The 23,758-nt window shown below is 38.6% G+C and overlaps 1 protein-coding gene across 1 annotated transcript; it reads left to right on the forward strand.

The window, feature by feature from the left end:
* Window positions 1-1,025: 1,025 nt before the first annotated feature.
* LOC112748077 (uncharacterized) lies at window positions 1,026-1,952 on the forward strand. Its single transcript, XM_025796286.1, has one exon. The coding sequence runs from the start codon at window positions 1,026-1,028 to the stop codon at window positions 1,950-1,952; it is 927 nt and encodes a 308-aa protein (XP_025652071.1).
* The last annotated feature ends 21,806 nt before the right edge of the window (window positions 1,953-23,758 follow it).

A 23,758-nucleotide genomic window follows, 5' to 3' on the forward strand; every position in this document is an offset into this window, starting at 1 on the left:
GAACATCGTCAACAAACTCCCGAATCAAGCCACTCCCGCTCTGTCTCAAGAAGCTGCTCCCGACGAACAGCTAGCCCAGTCTCTGAGGCTGAGAACGACAGGGAGGAAGGACGCGTTAAAAGACGTCACGACCCCCTCATATACGCCAGGTACGATAGGCGTACCATGGAGCGAAACCGTGAGGATGCCCGTCGGGAGGATGACGAGGGAAGAACAATCAGAACGCGAAGACTAGTGATAATGGGTGCGACCCCATTCCATCGTTCCATCCTCGAGGTCCGGCTGCCAAAACACTTTGACAAGCCAATGGACATGAGGTACGACGGAACCCAAGACCCACAGGAACACCTTACGGCTTTCGAAGCCAGAATGAACCTGGAGGGAGTGGGAGACGAGGTAAGGTGCCGAACTTTCCCGGTCACCTTAGCGGGACCTGCAATACGGTGGTTCAATAACCTCCCGCAGGGCTCGGTGACCAGGTTCTCGGACATCAGCCGCGCCTTCCTAGCCCAATTCACAACCAGAATCACAAAGGCAAAGCACCCAATCAATCTACTTGGAGTGACCCAGAGATCCGACGAGCCGACCAAAAAATATCTAGACCGATTCAACGATGAGTGCTTGGAGATTAACGGGCTGACGGATTCGGTCGCAAGTTTGTGCCTGACGAACAGACTCCTAAATGAGGACTTCAGAAAATACCTCACCACAAAGCCAGTGTGGACAATGCAGGAGAACCAATGTGTAGCCAGGGAGTACATTAACGATGAAGAAGTCAGTCAGGTCGTGGCTGTCAACAAACGGAAACCCACTTACAATCAAGCCCGGCATCACGGGAGCGGTGAAAGACAAAAAGAACACGCCAGGGACGGCGGTCCGAGTAAAACTCCCAGGCTGTTTTCTCGTGTCAGGAAGTTCACCAATTACACCCCCTCACCGCGCCTATTATGGAAGTCTACTAACAAATAGCCGAGAAGGGGATCTTGTCGAAGCCCCGACCTCTGAAGGAACGAACAGGAGGGAATATGAACCTCTACTGTGATTACTACAAGGGCTACGGGCACAAGACACAAGATTGCTTCGCCCTGAAGGACGCACTGGAGCAAGCGATCAGGGACGGAAAGTTATCCGAATTCTCCCACCTCATTAGGGAGCCGAGGAGACGGAACCGAGATCACGAAGGCGAAGACAAGACCCGGGCAGCAAAGCGACGCCAAGTGCCAGAGGACCACGACCACGGCCTTACCATAGTGAACGTGGTAACGGCGAGAAACGTGGCGCCCAGGTCCAAGTCGGCACATAAGAAAGACGCCAAAGTCCTGGCGGTTTTCACATCCTCTGCGCGAAGCCACAAGAAGCTTCCATCCATTTCATTTGGCTCGGACGACCAATGGTTCGACGAGGTCGCGGAAAGCCCTCCCATGGTCATTACGGCCAGAGTGGGAACCGGCCTCGTCAAGTGGATCCTTGTTGATACAGGGGCAGATTCGAACCACATGTTCCGCAATGTGTTCGACGCCTTGGGTTTAAAGGACGCCAACTTAAAGACTCACCAGCACGGTGTTGTAGGGCTCGGCGACCACTTTATCAAGTCGGACGGGATAATCTCCCTGCCGACCTCCGTGGGACAACGCCAAGAGAGAAGAACGGTAATGGCAGAGTTCGTGATCCTACGAGACTTCACGGCCTACAACATCATCCTAGGGAGGAAGACCATCAACGACCTAGGGGCGGTCATCAGTACGAGGATGCTGATAATGAAGTTCATAACTGAAGAAGGATCAGTAAGGTCTATAAGAGGAGATCTGGAAACGGCAGTCGCTTGCGACAACGCCAGTCTCTCGTTAAGAAAGAAATCCAAAGAAGTATCAGGAGTATTCCTCGCTGACTTGGATGCCAGAGTCAGCGACAAGCTGAGACACGAACCAGAAGGGAGCCTAGAAAAGTTTTGAGTCGGCGACACGGAGGAAAAGTTCACCTTCGTGAACAGAAACCTCCCTCACGAGCTGAAAGAACCTTTAATCGAACTGATTAGGACCAATGACAACCTATTTGCCTGGACACCGGCCGACATGCCGGGAATAGACCCCCAACTCATGTCGCACCATTTGGCCGTCAAGCCAGAAGCCAGACCGGTGGCTCAGAGGAGGAGGAAGATGTCACAGGAAAGAGCAGAAAAGGTGGCCAAGCAGACGGCCAGCCTCCTCAAAGCAGGATTCATCCGGTAACTTGACTACTCGACCTGGCTTTCAAACGTAGTCTTGGTAAGAAAGCATAGTGGGAAGTGGAGGATGTGCGTGGATTACTCCGATCTCAACAAAGCATGTCCCAAGGATTGCTACCCCCTACCCAACAATGACGCAGTCGTCGACCCAGCGGCGGGGTACCGGTATCTGAGCTTTATGGATGCTTATTCCGGTTACAATCAGATACCGATGCACCGGCCAGACGAAGAAAAAATGGCATTCATAACGCCAGGGGGAATCTACTGCTACAAGGTAATGCCTTTCGGCCTGAAGAACGCAGGGGCCACATACCAAAGGTTGATGAACAAGATATTCGGCGACATCATTGGCAAAACGGTGAAAGTCTACGTGGACAACATCCTGGCCAAGACCACCCGACCCGAAGACCTTCTAAGTGACCTGGAAAGCGTATTCGCGGCTCTCCGACAACACGGCATGAGGCTCAACTCTCTCAAGTGCGCCTTTGCCATGGAGGCTGGGAAGTTCCTAGGATTCATGATAACCCAAAGGGGGGTGGAAGCCAATCCTGAAAAATGCCAAGCAATACTCCAAATGAAGAGCCAGGGCTGCGTCAAAGACGTCCAGAGACTGCGGGAAGGCTCACCACGCTATCTCGCTTCCTCGGGGCGTCGGCTGCAAAGGCCCTACCTTTCTTCAACCTAATGAGAAAGGGAATAGCATTTGAATGGACCCCGGCATGCGAGGAAGCGTTCAACCATTTCAAAAAGATACTCGCAACACCACCCATGCTCAGGAAACCTGTGGTCGGGGAACCGCTCTACCTGTACCTGGCAGTAACGGAGGAAGCGCTCGCAGTGGTCTTGGTGCGGGAAGAAGCAAAAGCCCAACAACCAATTTACTTTGTGAGTAAGGCACTACAAGGAGCAGAACTTAGGTACAGCAAGTTGGAGAAACTGGCACTAGCGCTCCTAACCTCTTCCCGCAGGCTACAGAAATACTTCCAAGGTCACCAAGTTGTCGTAAGAACGGATCAGGAAATTCGTCAAGTGCTCTAAAAATCCGACCTAGCGGGAAGGATGATGACCTGGGCCATCGAGCTGTCCCAATATGATTTAAGGTACGAGCCTCGACATGCAATCAAGGCTCAAGCAATGGCAGACTTCCTGGTGGAAGTAACCAGAGACCCAACCGAGGACACGGGCACACAGTGGAAGCTCCATGTTGACGGAGTCTCCAACCAGACGTCCGGGGGCGCCGGGATCATCTTAGAAAGTCCAACCGGGGTCATTTACGAACAATCGGTCAAGTTTGAGTTCCCAGTGTCGAACAACCAAGCGGAGTACGAAGCCCTCCTAGGCAGTATGATTTTAGCCCGGGAAGTCGGGGCTACGAGGCTAGAAGTATGCAGCGACTCGCAGATCGTCACGTCGCAAGTGAATGGAAGCTACCAAGCTAGGGATTCGCTATTACAGAAGTACTTAGAGAAGGTTAAAGAACTAAGCAAACAGTTTGAGGAGGTCACGATCCAACACGTTCCAAGGGAGAGGAACACACGGGCAGACCTCCTGTCCAAGCTAGCGAGCACAAAACCTGGAACCAGTAACCGCTCCCTCATCCAGGGTATCACGAAAGAGCCAGCGTTTGCCCTCCACCTGACCAAGATGAGCCCCTCTTGGATGGACCCCATCACCGATTTCTTGCAAAACGACAAACTTCTTGGAGGCGAGAAGGAAGCCAAAGCGTTAAGAAGGGAGGCTGCCAAATACACGGTGATACAGGGCCAACTATTCAAAAAAGGGCTTAGCCAACCTCTGCTAAAGTGCCTACACCCCGACCAGACGGACTACGTGCTCAGAGAAGTCCACGAGGGGTGCTGTGGTCACCACATCGGGGGCAAAGCCCTAGCAAGGAAGCTCATCCGAGCTAGATACTACTGGCCGTCAATGATGAAAGACTCCAAGGAGTTCGTGAAAAAATGCGTGAAGTGCCAAGAGAACGCTAATTTTCACAAAGCACCAGCCACCGAACTGAGCCTGATGACGGCCTCCCGACCCTTCGCACAGTGGGGAATCGACATCTTGGGACCTTTTCCGGTTGGCCCAGGGCAAGTCAAATACCTCATAGTCGCCGTCAACTATTACACCAAATGGATAGAGGCCGAGCCACTGGCCACTATCTCCTCATCCAATTGTAGAAAATTCATGTGGAGGCAGGTGATAACTCGGTTCGGCATCCCGAAAGTCGTCATCTCAGACAACGGAACGCAGTTCACCGATAAGAAATTCGTGGAGTTCCTCGCCGGCTTGGGCATCAAACAGAAATTCTCTTCAGTAGAGCACCCCAGACAAACGGACAAGTCGAGTCTGCAAATAAGGTCATCTTACTGGACCTCAAGAAACGGCTAGACAACAAGAAAGGAGCATGGGTTGATGAGCTCGCCTCTATCCTTTGATCCTACCGTACAACCGAGCAGTCCGCCACGGGAGAAACCCCCTTCCGCCTGACATACGTGGTAGACGCAATGATACCTATAGAGATCGGCAAGCCAAGTCCACGGTTACTTCTCAAGGGGGTGGAAGAAGCTGTAGAAAAGGACCTAGTGGATGAGACCAGGGAGAAGGCCCACCTGTCAGAAGTAGCACTAAAGCAAAGAATGGCCCTGAACTACAACACCAAAGTGCTCAAGAGGGAATTCGAAGAGAACGACCTTGTCCTACGGTGCAATGACATCGGCTTACCGGCCCAGGGAGAAGGCAAACTGGCGGCGAACTGGGAAGGCCCCTACAGGGTCAAAGAAGTGATTGGCAAGGGTTCTTTCAAATTGGAGAAGCTCGATGGAAGAGAGGTCCCGAGAACTTGAAATGCGGGCAACCTGAGAAGGTTTTACCCCTAGATCAAGCATGCCGACCGGGCGATGTAATGAGCTTAATCGCTTACCTTTGTATCTACTATGGTAACAGACTTGCTTAATTAACGGTTAATCTTTACTTGTCTTTTCTACCAATTTTATTTCTATTATTCTTTTTCCTACTTAAACATCACACGACAACAAGTTCCACGACGCATTAAACGGAACCACAATACGGCACCCCAGGACTGATTACCCCGGGAGCCACCTAAACCAAAGCCATTACAAATGGCTACAGCGATAATAAAAGGCCACGACCTGGCTCCGACAAACTACCAATACAACGGTAAACAAACACGAGCGCAAAGCTCACACCAACAAAACGGTAACACGACAAATTAAAAACAATACCAGAGGCAAAGACGACGGTAACGATAAGCCGACCAAGCGACTTTTAAAGTATAACAATATAAAATTCTACAATATGAACAAGTTCTACAACAAAAACCACAAATCCATACAAAAACACAAGGCACAAGAGCTCATTTCTTCGGCATGTCAACGACCTTTCCATCCTTGATCGTCTTGAAAACTCCAATCGCTGATGTGTCGAAGTCGGGAGCTACGATCTTCACCTGGGCCTTAAGGGCCTCCTCAGTCATGAAGATCGCATTCTTTCCCTGCTCTCTAGTCGCCTTGTGTTTCTTCTTAAGCTCTTCAACCTCGGCCTGAACAGCCTTAGCCAATGAGACGGCCTCGTCACGCTCTTTCTTCAAGGCCACTACCTGACCTTGCACGGCATTCAGCTGGCTCTCCAGAGTCATCTCGCCCTCGGTTAAACGGGACACGGTCTCATCGGAGGCTTTCATCTTCTCCTCGGCAGACACAGCTTTCTCCTCAGCAGCCTTGAGCCTTTCCCCCGCCTCGGACAGCTGCTCCTGAAGCAATTCGACTTGAACTTTGAATTCATTGTTGGCCGTGGCAGCAGATTCGAGCTTTCTTCGCAGTGACTGCATCTCCGACAACTCGAACTCGGCCTTCCGAGCTATCACAGCTCCACGGAGCAGCGTGCGATACATCCACCTCGCCTGTCCCGCCAACTCGGTACCAAGGAAGTGATCTTCCATGCCGGGGATCAATTGGGAGTCGATGAAAGCTCCAGCATCAAATTTCCTCTCCATCACAGTGAGAGTCCCCTCAGGGCTGGAAGACGCCCTCTGCCTCTTGGGAGTGGGGATAAGTTTCAAGTCAGAATCCTCTTGTCGGGAGGAGGACGAATGACCGATGCCGGCCGTCTCCTCGAGAACTGGGGAAGCATGCGGCCCGGCAAAGTTTTTGTCGGACATCTCGGTGTCACGAGGTGAAGGCACTGATTGATCTTTTTTCTCCTCTGGAGGGTTTTCCGGTTTCTTGTCAACCTTCTCGTCGGCCTTCTCCTCATCACTCTCCTCCAGGAAGGTCTTATACAAACCCTCAAGCCCCGTCACCGAAGCCGACATCTCCACTGCAACGGACAAACAAACGTGTTAGTCGTGAAGCCGGCAAAACCAAATAAAAGCGATCACAATGCAAAAAACACAAGGCAAAGCAGCTCACAAATATAATTCCTAGCGACCTCCCGCTCACCCATGAGCAGGTGGGGGTTCACATGGTTCTTCCCAAAAATAGCCCACAACACGTCGGTAATTCTCTTGTCTGCGGCAGACATCCCCTTATACGTCACAGTAATAAAGGTGTTAGACCCAGCCCCAAAACTCCAGTACGTCGGGATAAGCCGTTCCCCCTCCAACGACAACCAAAAGGGGTGGCGACCCTTAACTGGACGCACCTTAAAATACTTATCCTTGAACACATGATATGAGTCCTCGAACAAGCCAAAGATCCTCTGACCCTGGGCAGATCGGAAGGACATGAACCCCTTCCTCACTTTCCCCTCCTTGGAAGGATTTGTAAGGTTGAAGAAAAAGAGAAAAACATCAACAGACACCGGCAGCTCCAGATACTCGCATACCATCTCAAAACAACGGATAGAAGCCCAGCTGTTGGGGTGCAGCTGTGACGGCGCAACGGATATCCGATTAAGAAGCGCCATTTAAAAAGAGGAAAACGGGATACAAACTCCCACCTGGGTGAACATGGCCTTATAAAACCAGATTCAGTCGGCAACCCGGGGGGAGTGGAAATTAATTTCGTATAACCGCTCGCTGGGAGCAGGGACGAAAACATCATAATTAGCCCCCTCGTCTGTCCCTCCGCACAGATACTCGCCTTGTCGGAACTCCGTCAGCTCCTCCTCGGCCATCTGGTTTGGAGAGTCCTTTAAGTCGGAAACAACCCAGGCGTATGGGTCATAGCCCACGGTGGAGGTGGAAGCTCGTGAGACGACGCGAGGCATACCTACAGTGGGGTTACCACTCGGTTAGTCTGACAGGCTGGGAGCTCAGAAAAACCCAGAAACTATACTCAACCTACCCAAAAACTAAAATCAAGTATGGCTAAGGCGCAATCCAAGTCAAGAAAGTGGACATCGTGGAATGGTAACCCCCTAACGCACCTATTTAACACTAAAACTATCTATCATACGAATCAAACAAACAGCAAATACAAGAAGCAAGCACAAATAGTAAACGTACAGAAAAACCAACAGTAAAGACAAGAGAGCCTTGAAGCAGAAAAGAGAAGGGATCAATGATTACCTGAATTGGTTGCGAAAACTTGGAAGAAAAGAGAGATGCACAAGGATGCTAGAACGAGGCTTTGGAATATTTGGGAGTGAAGAAGAAGAAAATAGGAGAAGCAAGAGTGGGAAAGGAAAACAAATGCAAAACTGTTTAAAACTGCCACTCAGGAAGCGCGAAAGGCCTAGGGGCAAAATGGTCTTTGCGCACAGGATTTTCCAACCCATTATGAGCATTTAATGCTCCGCGCGAGGAACGAGGCGACAAACGGTCACCTCAGCAACAAACAGTCACGCGCGCAAGAGGCACGTCCCCTCCATGGGCGGCCGACCTGGCGACAACACACGGAATAAGAGATAACACGCCACCAAACACCTTCACGATCATTGCTGACGCGTTGGGGGCACTGTTACGGCCTGACCCGAGCACCACCCGACCCGGACGGTCGGGAGCGAGACGCTCAGTCGCCGACCCGGACACGTGTCCCTGCCAGCTACGCTTTAGCTGTGAGAAGGAGGCACCAAGGAGGGTGGGCCTGTCCTTGATGGGCCCATCTCTGACATGGTATATATGGGGAAGGTAAGCCCTTCCCCCAAGTACGTTACATCCCACATACCCCTTTTTCGCCTGTACATATCACTGACTAGAGCATCGACGTGTCTTTGCAGGTGACACTCCCCTCCTCACGCGAAGTGCTCGGGACATCGCCTACCCCAACCCGGTGACGTACGACCAGGCGAGATCTCCCCCCTCTTCAACCAGGATACCAACCCGAACCGTCCGGTACCCGACCTACCGAACACCTTCATATTGTAATTCTATTAATCTCATTAGAAAGATTAAATTAAAATAAAAGTAATATTAAAATTATAAATAGTAAAAATTATAATTAAAAGAATACTAAAGAGTACTGAAAGTACTAAAAAATATTAAAATTGAAATAAATTTTTATTAGTTTAATTATTCTGGTAGTTTTTATAGTTTTACCAAAATTACAATTAAGTTTTTATATTTTTTTTCTTTTTGATTGAGTAGTATAGGAATGCAATTAAAATATATATATATAAAAATTTAATTATAAATTTGATGAAATTATAAAGACTAATAGAATAATTAAATTTTTTTTATCTAAAGAGTAATTTTAAAAAATATAATCCAAATAACATTTAATTTATTATAATCTATTTTAATATAAAAATTATCAAACATAAACTTCATTAATACTAACTCATTTTTGATTAAAAATAAATTTTATTCAAATGACTGTACAGTATACTAACTTTAATTCGAGTACACACAAAAATATTGGATTATTCAACAATAATAGATGAGGCTGGGCATATTAATTAATTAAGCTTTGACTCAAACTATATGATAAGTTTTTTTTTGTCAGATGAAGTTTATTTATTAGATTTTAATTTTAAATTATTTTTTTTGTTGATTGTTTCAATTTTAAAATTGATACAGGAATAAAAGCTAAACTGACGGAGAAACAACTGTTTCGAGAAAAAATTTCTTTATTCTTTGTTAGTTTATTTTTAGTTAGTAATTATAATAATTTCTAGTTATTTAAAAAATGATGGATTATCCAACAAGAATAAATGGCTGTGGGTATATTAATTAATTAAGTGTTATATATTAATTAAGTGTTAACTTAAAGAATCTGCTAAATTTTTGTCAAATAAAATTTATTTGTTGAATTTTAATTTTAAATTTTTTTAATTGATTGTTTTAATTTTAAATTTGACATAAGAAATAAAAGCTAGACAAATGGAGAAACAACTTTTTTTTGAGGAAAAAAATTATTATTCATTAGTTTATTTTTAGTTAGTAATCATAATAATTTCTAATTCTTTAATTAGTAATAATACAAAAAATTAATAATTTTTAAAATGTTAATAATTTTTTTTATTATTTATTTTTAGTTAGTAATCTTAATAATTTTTTAATTATTTAATTAATAATAAAAAGTATTATTTGTGTAAAAAAATCATTTCAATGTATTTATGTACAAAAATAATTTTTAAATAATTAGAAATTATTATGATTACTAACTAAAAATAAAATAATAAAAAATTTTTCGAAAAAGTTGTTTCTCCATTTGTGCAGCTTTCATTCGCTGTATCAAATTTAAAATTGAAACGATCAACAAAAAAAAAATTAAAATTAAAACCCAACAAATAAGATTTATTTGACAAAAACTTATCAGATCATTCGAACTAACGCTTAATTAATATATAACGCTCAATTAATTAATATGTCCACTGTGTTGTAAAATAAATAAAAGATATATTAAATATAAAATAAAGATATATAAATAAAAGACTCTAGTATTAATATAATTAACTCAATAATATTTCATATATATATTTACTAATATTATATGTCGTAATATATATATATAAAGAGAAAAAGAAGTATTCAATAAAGAAAGAGAGAGAATTGATTTTTGTTTTATTGTTTGTATATTGTACGTAAGGCTATGAAGTCTTATTTATAACTGTACAAATTCAACCTTTATTAAAGGTTGGTCTTTATATTAATCTCAAATCTCTTTTTCAAAACTTCAGCCGTCCATATCATTAATGGGCATCCATCTCTCATCCTTATCACAACACTCCTCCTTGGATGACCATTTAGGATTATTGCCTTGTTAAGACCCTACTAAAGAAAAATTCAATGAGAAAAAAAACCTTAGTGAAGGAAAAAGAGTACAAATCCTTTAGTGATGGGGACTGCCTCATTAAAAACCTTGTCAAGAAAAACCCAATAGGAAAAAACCTGACCAAGGGAAAAAGAATACAGTCTCCCTCTATTGCCGACATCATTTAATGTCTCGAAATCGACGCATCCCAATCTCATGTACCAATCTTTCAAAAGAGGATTTTGGGAGTGACTTTGTAAATGAATCTGCCAGATTATCACTTGAGTGGATTTGTTAGACATCAATTGTTCCTTGATTCTGAAGATCATGAGTGAAGAAGAATTTGGGAGAAATAGGCTTTGTTCTATCACCTTTGATGTATCCACCCTTAAGTTGAGCAATGCATGATGTATTATCTTCAAACAGGACAGTTGGAGCTATCTTCTGATCAATCAGTCCACATGATGACAGAATATATTGGATCAAACTCCTCAGCCAAAAACACTCGCGACTAGCTTCATGTATCGCTAGTATTTCATCGTGATTAGAGGATGTTGCCGCAATCGTCTATTTTGTGGACCTCCATGATATAGCTGTACCACCATATGTGAACAGGTATCATGTTTGAGATCTTCCTTTGTGTGGATCAGACAAGTATTCAGCATCTGCATAGCCAACTAATTGTGACTTGTACCCATATGGATAAAACAATCTCATATCCACCGTTCCATGAAGATATCGAAAGATTTGTTTGATTCCACCCCCAATGTCTTCTGGTTGGGGAGGAGCTATACCTTGCTAGTAGGTTCACAGCAAATGATATATCGGGTCGTGTATTATTAGCAAGATACATTAGTGCTCTAATGGCACTAAGATATGGTACTTCAGGACCAAGGATATCTTCATTTTCTTCTTTACAATTATTGGAGTACTTAATGGATGAGACTTATCCATATAAAATCTCTTTAAAATCTTTTCTGTGTATGTTGTTTGATGAATAAAGATCCCATTTTTTGTATGCTCGATCTGCAAGCCGAGACAAAATTTAGTCTTTCCAAGATCTTTAATCTCAAACTCTTCTTTTAGAGTTTTTATAATTGTTGGAATCTCTTCAGGAGTTCCAATGATATTTAAATCATCAACGTACACAGCAATTATAATGAATCCAGATGCAGATTTCTTTACAAAAATACACGGGCAGATATCATCATTCTTGAATCCATTTTTGGCCAGATACTCAGTAAGACTATTATACCATATTTGTCCAGATTGCTTTAGACCATATAAAGATCTTTGCAATTTGACTGAGTATAATCCTTGCGAATATTCATTGGATGGTTTAGATATCTTTAGTCCTTTAGGGACTTTCATATAGATATCCCGATCTAATGAGCCGTATAAATAGGCTGTTACCACATCCATTAAATGCATATGCAGTTTATGATATGCAGATAAATTGACCAAATAACGCAATGTGATCGCATCCACTACAGGGGAATACGTTTCTTTATAATCTATACCGGGCCTTTGTGAAAAACCTTGTGCCACAAGTCGGGCTTTGTAGTGCACAACTTCATTTTTCTCATTTCGTTTCTCACAAATACCCATCGGTATCCAACAAGTTTTACATCTTCTGGTGTACGGACTACAGGTCTAAAGACTTCACGTTTTGCAAGTGAGTCTAATTCAGCCTTCATGGCTTCTTTCCATTTTGGCCAATCATTTCTTTGTCGACATTCTTCAACTGATCTTGGCTCAAGATCCTTATTTTCATGCATGATATTTAATGCCACATTATATGCAAATATTTCATTGACAATTGTCTTATTTCGGTCCCATTTCTCTCCTGTAAAGACATAATTTATCGAGATTTCGTCATTTTCACAATTTTCAAGTACCTGAACGTCTTCTGGCGTTAAAATTATATCAGAATTTTGGACAATTATAGGTGTCTCTAATATGTCTTTTCCAACAGGAATAGTATTTACCTCTTTTCGCTTTCGAGGATTTTTTTTCTTTGGAACCGACAGGCCTGCCACACTTCTGGCGTGTATTTGCTTCGGTGGCAATTTGTCCAATTGGGACATCAATTCGAATTGGGACATTTTCTGCTGGTATATAAGATTTGGTTATCCTTTTTGTATCGAAAAATGCATCAGACAATTCATTTCCTATTCTTTGAAAATGTATAATCTTTTGAACTTCTAGTTCACATTACCCTGATCGAGGATCTAAATGCATCAACGATGATGCATTCCAATTAAGTTCCTTTTCATAAAACTTATTCTCTCCCCCTAATGTTGGAAATTTTGATTCATCAAAATGACGATCCGTAAATCGAGCTTTAAATACATTTCCAGTTTGTATCTCAAGATACCTCACAATAGAGGGAGAATCATATCCAGCATATATCTCCAATTTTTTTTTGGGATCCTATTTTGGTGTGATTAGGTGGTGCAATGGGAACATATATCGCACACCCAAATATTCTTAAATGGGAAACATTTGACTACTGGCCAAATGCTAATTGCATAGGAGAGAACTGATGGTAACTCGTTGGCCTCAAACAAATAAGTGTTGCGGCATGTAAAATAGCATGCCCCAAACTGAGTTGGGAGATTTGTTCTCATAAGTAAGGGGCTAGCAATTAATTGGAGGCGTTTAATAAGTGATTCTGCTAACCCATTTTGTATGTGAACATAAGCTACTGGATGTTCAACACTTATTCCATTAGCCATACAATAAGCATCAAAAGCTTGGGAAGTAAATTCACCAGCATTATCAAGACGAATTGCTTTAATTGGATTTTCTGGAAATTGTGCTTTTAATTGAATAATTTGAGCCAGTAATCTCGCAAATGCCAGGTTGTAAGAAGACAATAAGCACACATGTGACCATATCGAAGATGTGTCTATCAGGACCATAAAATATCTAAAAGATCCATATGGTGGATGAATAGGTCCACATATGTCACCTTGAATCCTTTCTAGGAATTCAAGGGACTCAAATCCAATCTTTACTGGTGATGGCCTTAAAATTAACTTCCTTTGAGAACACGCAGCACAACAAAATTCACTAGTTTTAAGAATCTTCTGGTTCTTTAGTGAATGTCCATGGGAGTTTTCAATAATTCTCCTCATCATGGTTGTTCTCGGATGACCCAATCTATCATGCCAAGTTATGAATTCATTTGGGTTAGTAAACTTCTGGTTTACAATGGCATGTGATTCAATTGCACTAATTTTGGTATAATACAACCCAGATGAAAGTGATGGTAACTTTTCTAATATAACCTTTTTATTTAAATCATGAGTTGTAATACATAAATACTCATGATTTCCCTTATTCATTGTTTCAATATGATATCCATTTCGGCAAATATCTTTGAAACTCAACAAGTTCCTCAGAGACTTGGTAGATAATAGCGTATTATTTATTATAAATTTTGTTCCTTCAGGAAACAAAATTGTAGCTCTTCCGGAACCTTCTATCACATTGCCTGAGCCAATAATAGTATTAACACATTATTTTTTTGGCACCAGATGGGTAAAATATATATCATTTTTGAGAATAGTGTGCGAACTTGCACTATCCACAAAGCATACATCTTCATTATATATCCTTGATATTCTCTTCAAAGACATATAATAATAAAATGAGTAGTATGCATAGTTAAATTGAATACTTGATCGAAATTATTTTTCTAAGAAACACTGTACATAAAAATAATATCATATACTAAAATTTCATCATTATCACTATTATTATTTAATGATTAATAAGTATAAACATTAATATTTCATTATTTATATACATCATTTTTAAAACTTAAATATATATAAAATAAAACTTAACAATAAGTTCTTTACATTATTTATTTACATGGATACTTAACAATTTCACACATTAAACTATTCCATCATTGATCAAATGACCAATATTTCCTTCAGGATCCTCAAAGAAATCGGATACATCATAATAAGTGGTGAAATTTTCAGCATCATTTGAAACAAAATTTGTTTCCTTTCCTTTGTCATCCTTTTTCAAAGATGTCTGGTAAAGATAGACTAGGTGCCTTGGGGTACGACAGGTACGTAACCAATGGCCCTTTCCACCACAACGGAAACACTTATCCTCTATTGATTTATTTTGTCCAATATTTCTTTCTTTATCCCACTTCTGGTGAGATCCTCTCTTTTGAACATAATTCATTTTCCTTTCATAATTTTTCTTGTTATTAAAACCTTGCCATTTACCTCTTCTGGGGTAATTTGCCGCATTTACTTCAGGAAATGGGGCGGCGCCAGTTGGGCGCGCTTCATGATTTTTTAAGAACAACTCATTGTTGCGTTCAATAACAAGAAGGCAAGAAATTAACTCAGAATATTTTTTAAGTCATTTTTCTCGTTACTGCTGCTGCAGGAGCACATTCGAGGCATGGAAGGCTGAGAAAGTTTTCTCTAACATATCATTATCAGATATCTTTTCCCCACGCAATTTCATTCGTGAGGTGATTCGAAAACATTGCCGAATTATATTCATTTATAAATTTAAAATTCTGTAGACGCAAGTGCGTCCATTCATATCAGGCTTGAGGAAGTATCACCGTTTTTTTATGATTATACCTTTCTTCAAGGTCTTTCCAAAGATCTGCAGGATCTTTTAATGTGAGATATTCATTTTTTAATCCTTCATCAAGATGACGATGAAGGAAAATCACGGCTTTGGCTTTATTCTTTTGGGATGCATTATTTTTAGCCTTAATGGTATCTCCAAGATCCATTGAATCAAGATGGATTTCAGCATCTAATATTCATTATAAATAATTGTTTCCAGATATATCAAGAGCATTGAATTCAAGATGAGAGAGTTTCGATATAATAAAAATTTGTTACCTGAGTCTTCCTAAAAATTTGATCAGAGTCTCGTGCTGATAACGTGTTGTAAAATAAATAAAAGATATACTAAATATAAAATAAAGATGTATAAATCGAAGAATCTAGTATTAATATACTTAGTTCAATAATAATTCATATATGTATCTACTAAAAGATATATATATATATATATATATATATATATATATAAATAAAGAGAGAAAGAAGTATTCAATAAAGAAAGAGAAAGAATTGATTTTTGTTTTATTGCTTGTATATTGTACATCGTAAGGCTATCAAATCTTATTTATAGTTGTACAAATTCAACCTTTATTAAAAGTTGGTCTTCATATTAATCTCAAATCTCTTTCTTGAAAACTTCTGCCGCCCATATCATTAATGGACATCCATCTCTCATCCTTATCACAACACACCGCCATTTATTATTGTTGGATAATTTCAATATTTTTGTGTGTTCGGGTTAAGGTTAGTATACACTGTAAAGTTATTTGAATAAAATTATTTTTTAATTAAAAATGAGTTGGGATTAATAGAGTGTATGTTTAATAATTTTTATATCAGAATAGATTGTAATAAACTAAATATTATTTAGATTATATTATTTAAAATTATTTTTTGATAAAAAAAGATTTAATTATTCTATTAGTCCTTATAGTTTTATCAAATTTGCAATTAGATCTTTATAATTTTTTTCTTTTTAATTCCATTCCTACTAACCCGCAACCTCTAAATAAGTACGAGGATTAATTTAGTCTTTCTAACGAGATTAATAGAATTACAATATTAAATAACAAAAAAAACTCCATACAAAAAGAAATAATAATAGCAGTAAAAAAAGCTCATATAAACAATAAATAATAAAAATTCTAAAAATAATAACATGTATGAGAGAATATTAAAAAAATATTACAAAAAAAAGTAATAAAATTTATGATACAAATAATAAAAAAATTGATAAATAAAAAATAAATTTCTTTAATTAATAGTCTAATTGAAAAAGTGAACATAAAAATTATAATTTTTTATTTTTAATAATAAACATACACTAAACTATAGAATCACGTTTGCTTTTGAAATAAAAAGAATAATCAAACAAAAAAATAAAACTTTAAAACAAACTAAATATACGATATAAAGTTATTAATACTAAACTAAATATATTATATATATCTTATTATTTTCTTTTGATAATTAAAAATTTATACGAGAAAAGGATGTCCATCTAATCTCCCACTAAATACAGAGAAAATAAAAAAAAAAGATGGATATATAAAACACTTGATTAGTTGACTACATAAGAAGCTGGATTTTTGTGTACTTAAAATTTTTTTATTTAATTTATCTAAAAATAAAAATAATATAAAGTAGACTAATTTTTATTTTTAAATTTTATTTTTTATTAATTATTTTAATTTTGAATTTGATATAGGGAAGGAAAGCTAGACAATCGGAGAAATAGAAACAACTCTCTTAAGAAAAAAAATTCTTTTTTATTTATTAGTTTATTTTTAATTAGTAATCATAATAATTTTTAATTATTTACTTAGTAATAATATAAAAAGTTAATAATTTCTAAAATGTTAATAAAAAATTATTAATTATTATTTATTTTTAGTCAATAATCTTAATCATTTTTAATTATTTAATTAGTAATAAAAAAATGTTATATGTGTACAAAAATTCATCACAATATATTTATATATAAAAATATTTTTTAAATAATTATAAATTATTATAATTATTAACTAAAAATAAACTAATAAATAATAAAAAAAATTTTTCCAGAAGATTTTTTTCATTCTCTATATCAAATTTAAAATTGAAATAATAAATAAAAAAATCAAAATTAAAAGTCAACAAATAAGATTCATTTGAAAAAAAAATTTATTAAATGGCTGAGTCAACGCTTAATTTTTAGACCGGTTGGATCGCTTAATTAATATATAACACTTAATTAATTAATATATCCATCGCCATTTATTATTGCTGTATAATTTTAATTAGGGGTGTTCAAATTCAAACCGATCTAAATTAAACCGCTCATCCAATCCAATCCAAATCGAAAACCGATTAAAACCGTACTAATTCGGATTTGATTGAATTCTATTTTTTGCAAACCGCTGAATTGGATCGGATTTCGGATCTATTTTTCATAACCGATCCATTCCAATCCAAACCGCACAATGTGCTATAATATTATTATTTTATTATTATATTTTTTTTCAAAGATATATTTTTTATTGCATAAAAGAACTTTATACTTGGAGTACATTATGTTCTCTTGGAGTACATTATGTCAAGACAAAAAAATTTTTCAATCAAGATGTTAAATAAAAATTATCTAATGGGTAAAGGAGAGAAAGAAAACAATTAAGAAAGAAAGAAAGAAGTTCCAAAGTGCTAGTTACTACTGTTCATAAAGAAGGTGGTCTAAGAAAATGATGTCGCCGATATTCCTCCTCCAACAATATTGCCTGAGACAGAATTTTTCCAGGTTTCTGTGGCTGGTCCTCAAAGACTAAAGCGTTCCGTGCCAACCAAATCTGCCATAGAAGGTAAGCCACCTGAGCACTTTTGATTCTGAAATTGGGTTTGGATTTCTCAACTTCCATGAATTGACTCCACTAATCCCAAGCTTTTAGGTTAGGGTCGCGGGGAATAGTGCTAGCTACTAGGAAGCTGTTCCAAATTTGAAGAACTTCTGGGCAGAAGACAACGGCATGCATCGGTGTCTCCGGCGCCGATTGACAGCGGGGACAAAGGCTGCTAACATGTGATACTTTCTCGTTCAATTTTGCTTTAACTGCAATGCTTTCATGGGCTAATCTCCAAGCAAATAATTTGACCTTTGGTGTTACTCTCATTTTCCATAAGGTCTTCGACATTTCTGAGTCTGCATATCGGGGATGGAGTGAATTCACTGGAGGGTGAAAGAATTGGTATGCTATACTATACCCAGATTTTACCGAGTACTCTCTTGAGTTGTTATTGCACCATATAATCGAGTCTTCCTCTTCTGTGATAGGAATTTGTTGAATTTGCTTAGCTGTGTCTAGTGGAAAGGCTTCCATAAGGAGTTGTTGATTCTATTCTCCCTCGGCTGTGATTAGCTGTCTAACCCAGGTAAGCGATTCATCTCTGCATTCATTAACTGCAATGCGAAATGGTGGTTGGTCCCCAAACCATGGGTCTTCTCTGATTCTGACAGATCCCTGAATTGAAACTTTGCACTTAACTCCTTTCTCCAAAATTTTCCTTCCTTCCAAAAGACTCTGCCAAGCCCAGGATGGTCGATTTCCTGGTTTGGCTTCTAGATAGGATATATATCTGAAGTACTTATTCTTGAAGATTTTGTAGAAAAGAGAATGTGGTTTAGTCATCAGCCTCCATCCTTGTTTAGCTAACATGACTAGATTGAATGCCTTTAGGTCCTTAAACTCCATACCCTCGAAATTCTTTTCTCTGGTCATAGTGTCCCAACTGATTCATTGTATTTTCTTTTTATTCTGTTTCTGTCTCCACCAAAATTGCATCATCATTCGGTGCAGTTCATCCAAGAGGGTATCTGAGAGTTTGAAACAACCCAGAGTATAAATTGATATAGCTGAACCCACTACTTTGATCAACACCTCCCTTCCACTAGCAGATAGAAATGATTTCTTCCAATGCGAGAGCTTCTTCGCCACCTTCTCTTTTATAAAAGCAAATGTTTCTTTTTTGGATCTGTGTACTATAGAGGGTAGCCCCAAATATTTATCCTGCGTCCCAATATTTGGGACTTCCAAAGATGCCGCTAGTTCAGTTCTGATGGGTAAAAGGGTGTTTTTGCTGGAAAAACACAGCAGACTTGGAGAAATTAATTTGTTGTCCACTTAGTCTGCCATATAGTTGGAGAATTTGGGATAAATTAGAGCAGTTGTATTGGGTAGCTTTACAAAATAAGAGTGAATCGTCGGCAAATAGGAGATGATGAATAGTCGGACATCTACTGTTCAATCGCAGTCCTTGAAAGAGGTTATTCTGTTCTCCTTTGTGGAGCAGATAGGATAGACCCTCTGCGCAGAAAAGAAATAGATATGGTGAGAGGGGGTCTCCTTGTCTGAGACCCCTACTTGGTTTGAAAAAATCAGTTGGTGTACCATCCACAATAACAGAATAGGATATAGTAGAGACACAAGCCTTCATCCATTCAATCCATTTTGAGCAAAAACCCAACTTCTTTATAATAAACCACACAAAACTCCATTCCACCCTATCATATGCCTTACTCATATCAACCTTTATCGCCATGTCGTTTCCCCCATGGGTTTTATTCTTTAGAAAATGCATGCATTCATGAGCCACAAGAATGTTGTCGCTAATGAGTCTTCCCCAAATAAAAGCACTCTAATTGTCGCTTATTAACATACTCATAAAAGGTTGAAGTCGATGAACTAGAACTTTTGAGATAATTTTATAGAAGACTGTGCTGAGACTGATTGGTCGAATTTGATTCATAGAAGTAGCTTGGGTCACTTTAGGTATCAAACAAATTTGGGTGTGGTTAAATCCCTTTAGAATACTGCTGCCACTAAAAAAAACTTCTCACAGCCTTGCATACATCCCCTCTAATCTTGCCCCAATAGAACTGATAAAATTTTGCAGTGAATCCGTCGTCTCCTGGGGCGGCTTCTGCATTAATGGAAAATGCAGTCCTTTTAATTTCATCATCTAAGACTGGTTTAGTTAGACTCCTATTCATTTCAGAAGAAACTTTGACTCTAAGTTCGGTGAAAAATTGAAAGGGATCTTCTGGAATATTGCTTTCAAATAGATCAACAAAAAACCTCTGTGCCCTGTCGCCAATTGCCTCGGGTGTGGTGCACCAATTCCCCTCTTCACCTCTAATTTCCATATCTTGTTTCTTTTGTTTCTGGACTGATTTTTTGCATGAAAAAACTTGGTATTTTGATCTCCCCATTTTAGCTAGCTCACTCTTGATTTTTCTTTCCAGTAGCGTTCCTCACTAATGTGGGCGGCAGCTAGTTCATCTTCTAATAATAGAATCTGTTTTTTATCTGCTGTTGTTGGGTCTGCCTTGACCACTGATAATAGTGCTTTCAGCTCGTCTATCTTCTTTTTAGAGTTACTTGTTCCAGCTGATTGCCATTTAACCAGTTCATGTCTGCACTTCTTTAATTTCTGAAACAGTTGGTACATTGATGAACCTGGAAAAGAAGTCAGCCATGCCTCAGATACAATTTTATCAACCTCTGCCATTCCACACCATCTCTCTTGAAATCTGAAGCGCCTCTTGCCCTTATGTGTTGTCTGGTTAGTGCACATCAAGAGTGGTCTGTGGTCTGATCCTGTGTCTTCTAAGTGAGTAACACTGGCCCAAGGATACTCCTCTCTTAGTTTAGGAGATAGGAGTCCTCGGTCTAGTCTTTCTCGAATAGCACTATCTTGGCAACTTCGGTTCCACCAGGTAAACTTATCACCATTAAAACCCATATCTATCAATTGTCCTCTGTTGATAAAGTCTTGGAAAGATTAGATTGATTGAGTTGATTTTTTCATTCCTCCCTGTTTTTCTTGATTAGACAAAATTGCATTGAAATCACCAATTATTAAGTACCGTTCTCCCCTATTCTCCATAAGATTTAGCAGCACCTCATATTGGTTATTGCGAATGTGATCAGAGCTGTGTAAATGTACTGCAAAGACTTCCCAAATCAGCTATCTTTCTTGATCCTCTATGGAAAAAAGGATGAAAAACTCCTCAGCTTTTACCACTTCCACCTTTACACCCTCTTTCCATGCAGGCGCTAGTCCACCAGGCGTTCCATTAGGATTCACAGTGAAGATTTCCTGATAACCACAATTTCTCAACTGTCTTTCAACATAAGAGGGTTGTTGTTTAGTTTCACACAAAAACAACACCTCTGGGGAATGGAAATTCTTAATCCCTTTGATGTTGTGAACTGTCAGGGGTTTCCCCAAACCCCGACAATTCCACATGAACATCTTCATGGCCCTTGGGGTGCCGCTTTTGGGATGGCACCCTGTAGCCCTTCAGAAACCTCAATTGCATAACCAGTTCCTTCATGGTCTGTCTCCTTTTCTCTTTGCTCAGAGCTCCTTTTTACTCCAATGATTGGTTCAATAGAATCCCTCACCTCCGTCCTTTTTGCTAGCTGTTTGATTTTCTGTTTCTTCTTGCACCTTTCTGAACTTTCATCATTGGTTCCCAGTTGAAAGCCTCCTATTCCTCCTATATTCAGCTCTCCCCCAATTCCTCCCAGGCTCTGGTTAGCTTCAGTACCAGATAGCAGTGGTAGGTTTTCCATGTTATGATTCTGCTTTGTGGTGTTATAGGAATTGTGTATAGGTGGTGGATTTGTGTGTTCTTTTGGGGCTATGTTATTGTGAGAGAAAGGAATATATTTTGGGTTGGATAGTGATAATTGAGAAAAACTCTTCAATAGACTCACTGGTGTAGGCTTACTATCTGGGTGAATTGACCTGACTTCCTTTCTTCTATGATTAGGGTAGGCATTCTCCTTAGTTTCATCAATTCTCCAGCCAAGTTGATATGCCCTTAACTCCTTATTCCATCTTTCTTCCACTTCCTGATTTATTTCTGAGATCTCCAAATAATTAGCACAGTTTCTAGTTTCATGTCTAATGTGTCCACAGAAGCCACAGTAAATCCCAATTTTCTCGTACTTCAGCATGATTTCAAACATAATTTTGTCAGGGCTTGATATCTTAATTGACTGTCGAAGAGTTCTGGTTACATCTAAGTTGACTCTCACTTTCATAATTCTATCCTCCTTCCCTCTCATCAAGAAGGAATCCACCTCCACTACCTCCCCCAATCTCTGCCCTATCCTCATCGCTGCTGTTCTGGTTTTGTAAAATTCTGGCATTCCCCACATTTGAATCCATACTGGAATTCTTGTATAGTCCTCTTCTTCCACCTTCATATTAGGACTCCACCGTTTTAAATGTATCATAAATTGTCTGAACAACCATGGAGACCCCCTTTTCACCCGGATAACATCAGCTTCTTTATTAAAGAAAAATTGAAAAATATTCTCTCCGTGTGATTTAACTCGGAATCCCTCTGGATAATTTCAAATTGCAGTAAAAGCACCATCCATTGTACCACTACTAAATTCCTTATCCGCCATTAATCTCCCTATCAAACTTTTTGCACAAGTTTCAATCCCTTCCCTCACATCTTCCACTTCAAGGTTCATGATCTCTTCCACTTCTTCTCCTGGAGAATTAGGATTTTGAGTTCCACGTACCTCCCTTACTGCCATGTAAAATTTGTATAGAAGAAGATAGAAGAGTCAAAGGAAAGAAGATCCTCACAATGATTTGTGCTTATGACTTATACTGATTGAAGAAAAATTTAAGAATCACAAAAAACTCTAGCAGAGTCACGGAACCCTACCAAAGCACAAAAAACCCTAGCAGAGCATTTTTAAAGAGTACGTACTCTCACTAAGATTGGATTTGTTCAGGTTTATTTTATTATTATATTTACAATTATACTTATAACATGTTTAATTTGTTATACATTTTTCTATTATTCATGTATTATTATTATTTAATAAATATTTTATGTTCAAAATATTATTTATTTATTTATTTTAACTAACCTATAATTTTATTTCTATTGTTATGTTATCGTTGGCTTTTTAAGATATTGTTAAGACTTGTTATGTCATTGTTTGTTATTTAAAATTTGATGTTGAGACTTGTTATATGTATTAAATTTTTTTATTCAAAAAACCGCAAATCCAAACCGATCCAAACCGCTTGTAATCGGATCGGATCGGATTTCCAAAAAAAGTTCATCCAATCCAAACTGCACCGCACATATAATTAGGCGTTCGGATCGGATGACTTTTTTCTTAAAACCGAACCAAACCGTACCACGAACACCCTTAATTTTAATATTGTTGTGTGTTTGGATTGAAGTTAGTATACACTAATTTGAATAAAATTAATTTTTAATTAAAAATGAGTTGGTTAACGGAGTGTATATTTGATTATTTTTATATCAAAATAGATTATAATAAACTAAATATTATTTAGATTATATTATTCAAAGTCATTTTTAGATAAAAAAGTTTTAATTATTTTATTTGTCCTTATGGTTTCATCAAATTTATAATTAGGTCTTTATAATTTTTTTTAATTATATTTCTACACTATTCAATTGAAAAAAAAATACAAAGACCTGTTTTAAAATTATTACTAATTAATTAATTAGAAATAATTATAATTACTAACTAAAAATAAACTAATAAATAATAAAGATTTTTTTTCTTTGTTCAGTTTGTGCAGCTTTCATGCTCTATGTGAAATTTATAATTGAAATAATAAATAAACAAAAATTTAAAATTAAAAGCCAACAAATAAGATTCATTTGACAAAAATTTATTCGATGATTGAGTCAACACTTAATTAATTAATATAGCTACCGC

The sequence above is a fragment of the Arachis hypogaea genome, chromosome 15 (genome assembly GCF_003086295.3).
Source record: "Arachis hypogaea cultivar Tifrunner chromosome 15, arahy.Tifrunner.gnm2.J5K5, whole genome shotgun sequence".
NCBI lineage: Eukaryota > Viridiplantae > Streptophyta > Magnoliopsida > Fabales > Fabaceae > Arachis > Arachis hypogaea.

Excerpts from the sequence above, each read along its gene's own strand:
- LOC112748077 (XM_025796286.1), top strand. The coding sequence starts at position 1,026 with ATGAACCTCTACTGTGATTACTACAAGGGCTACGGGCACAAGACACAA.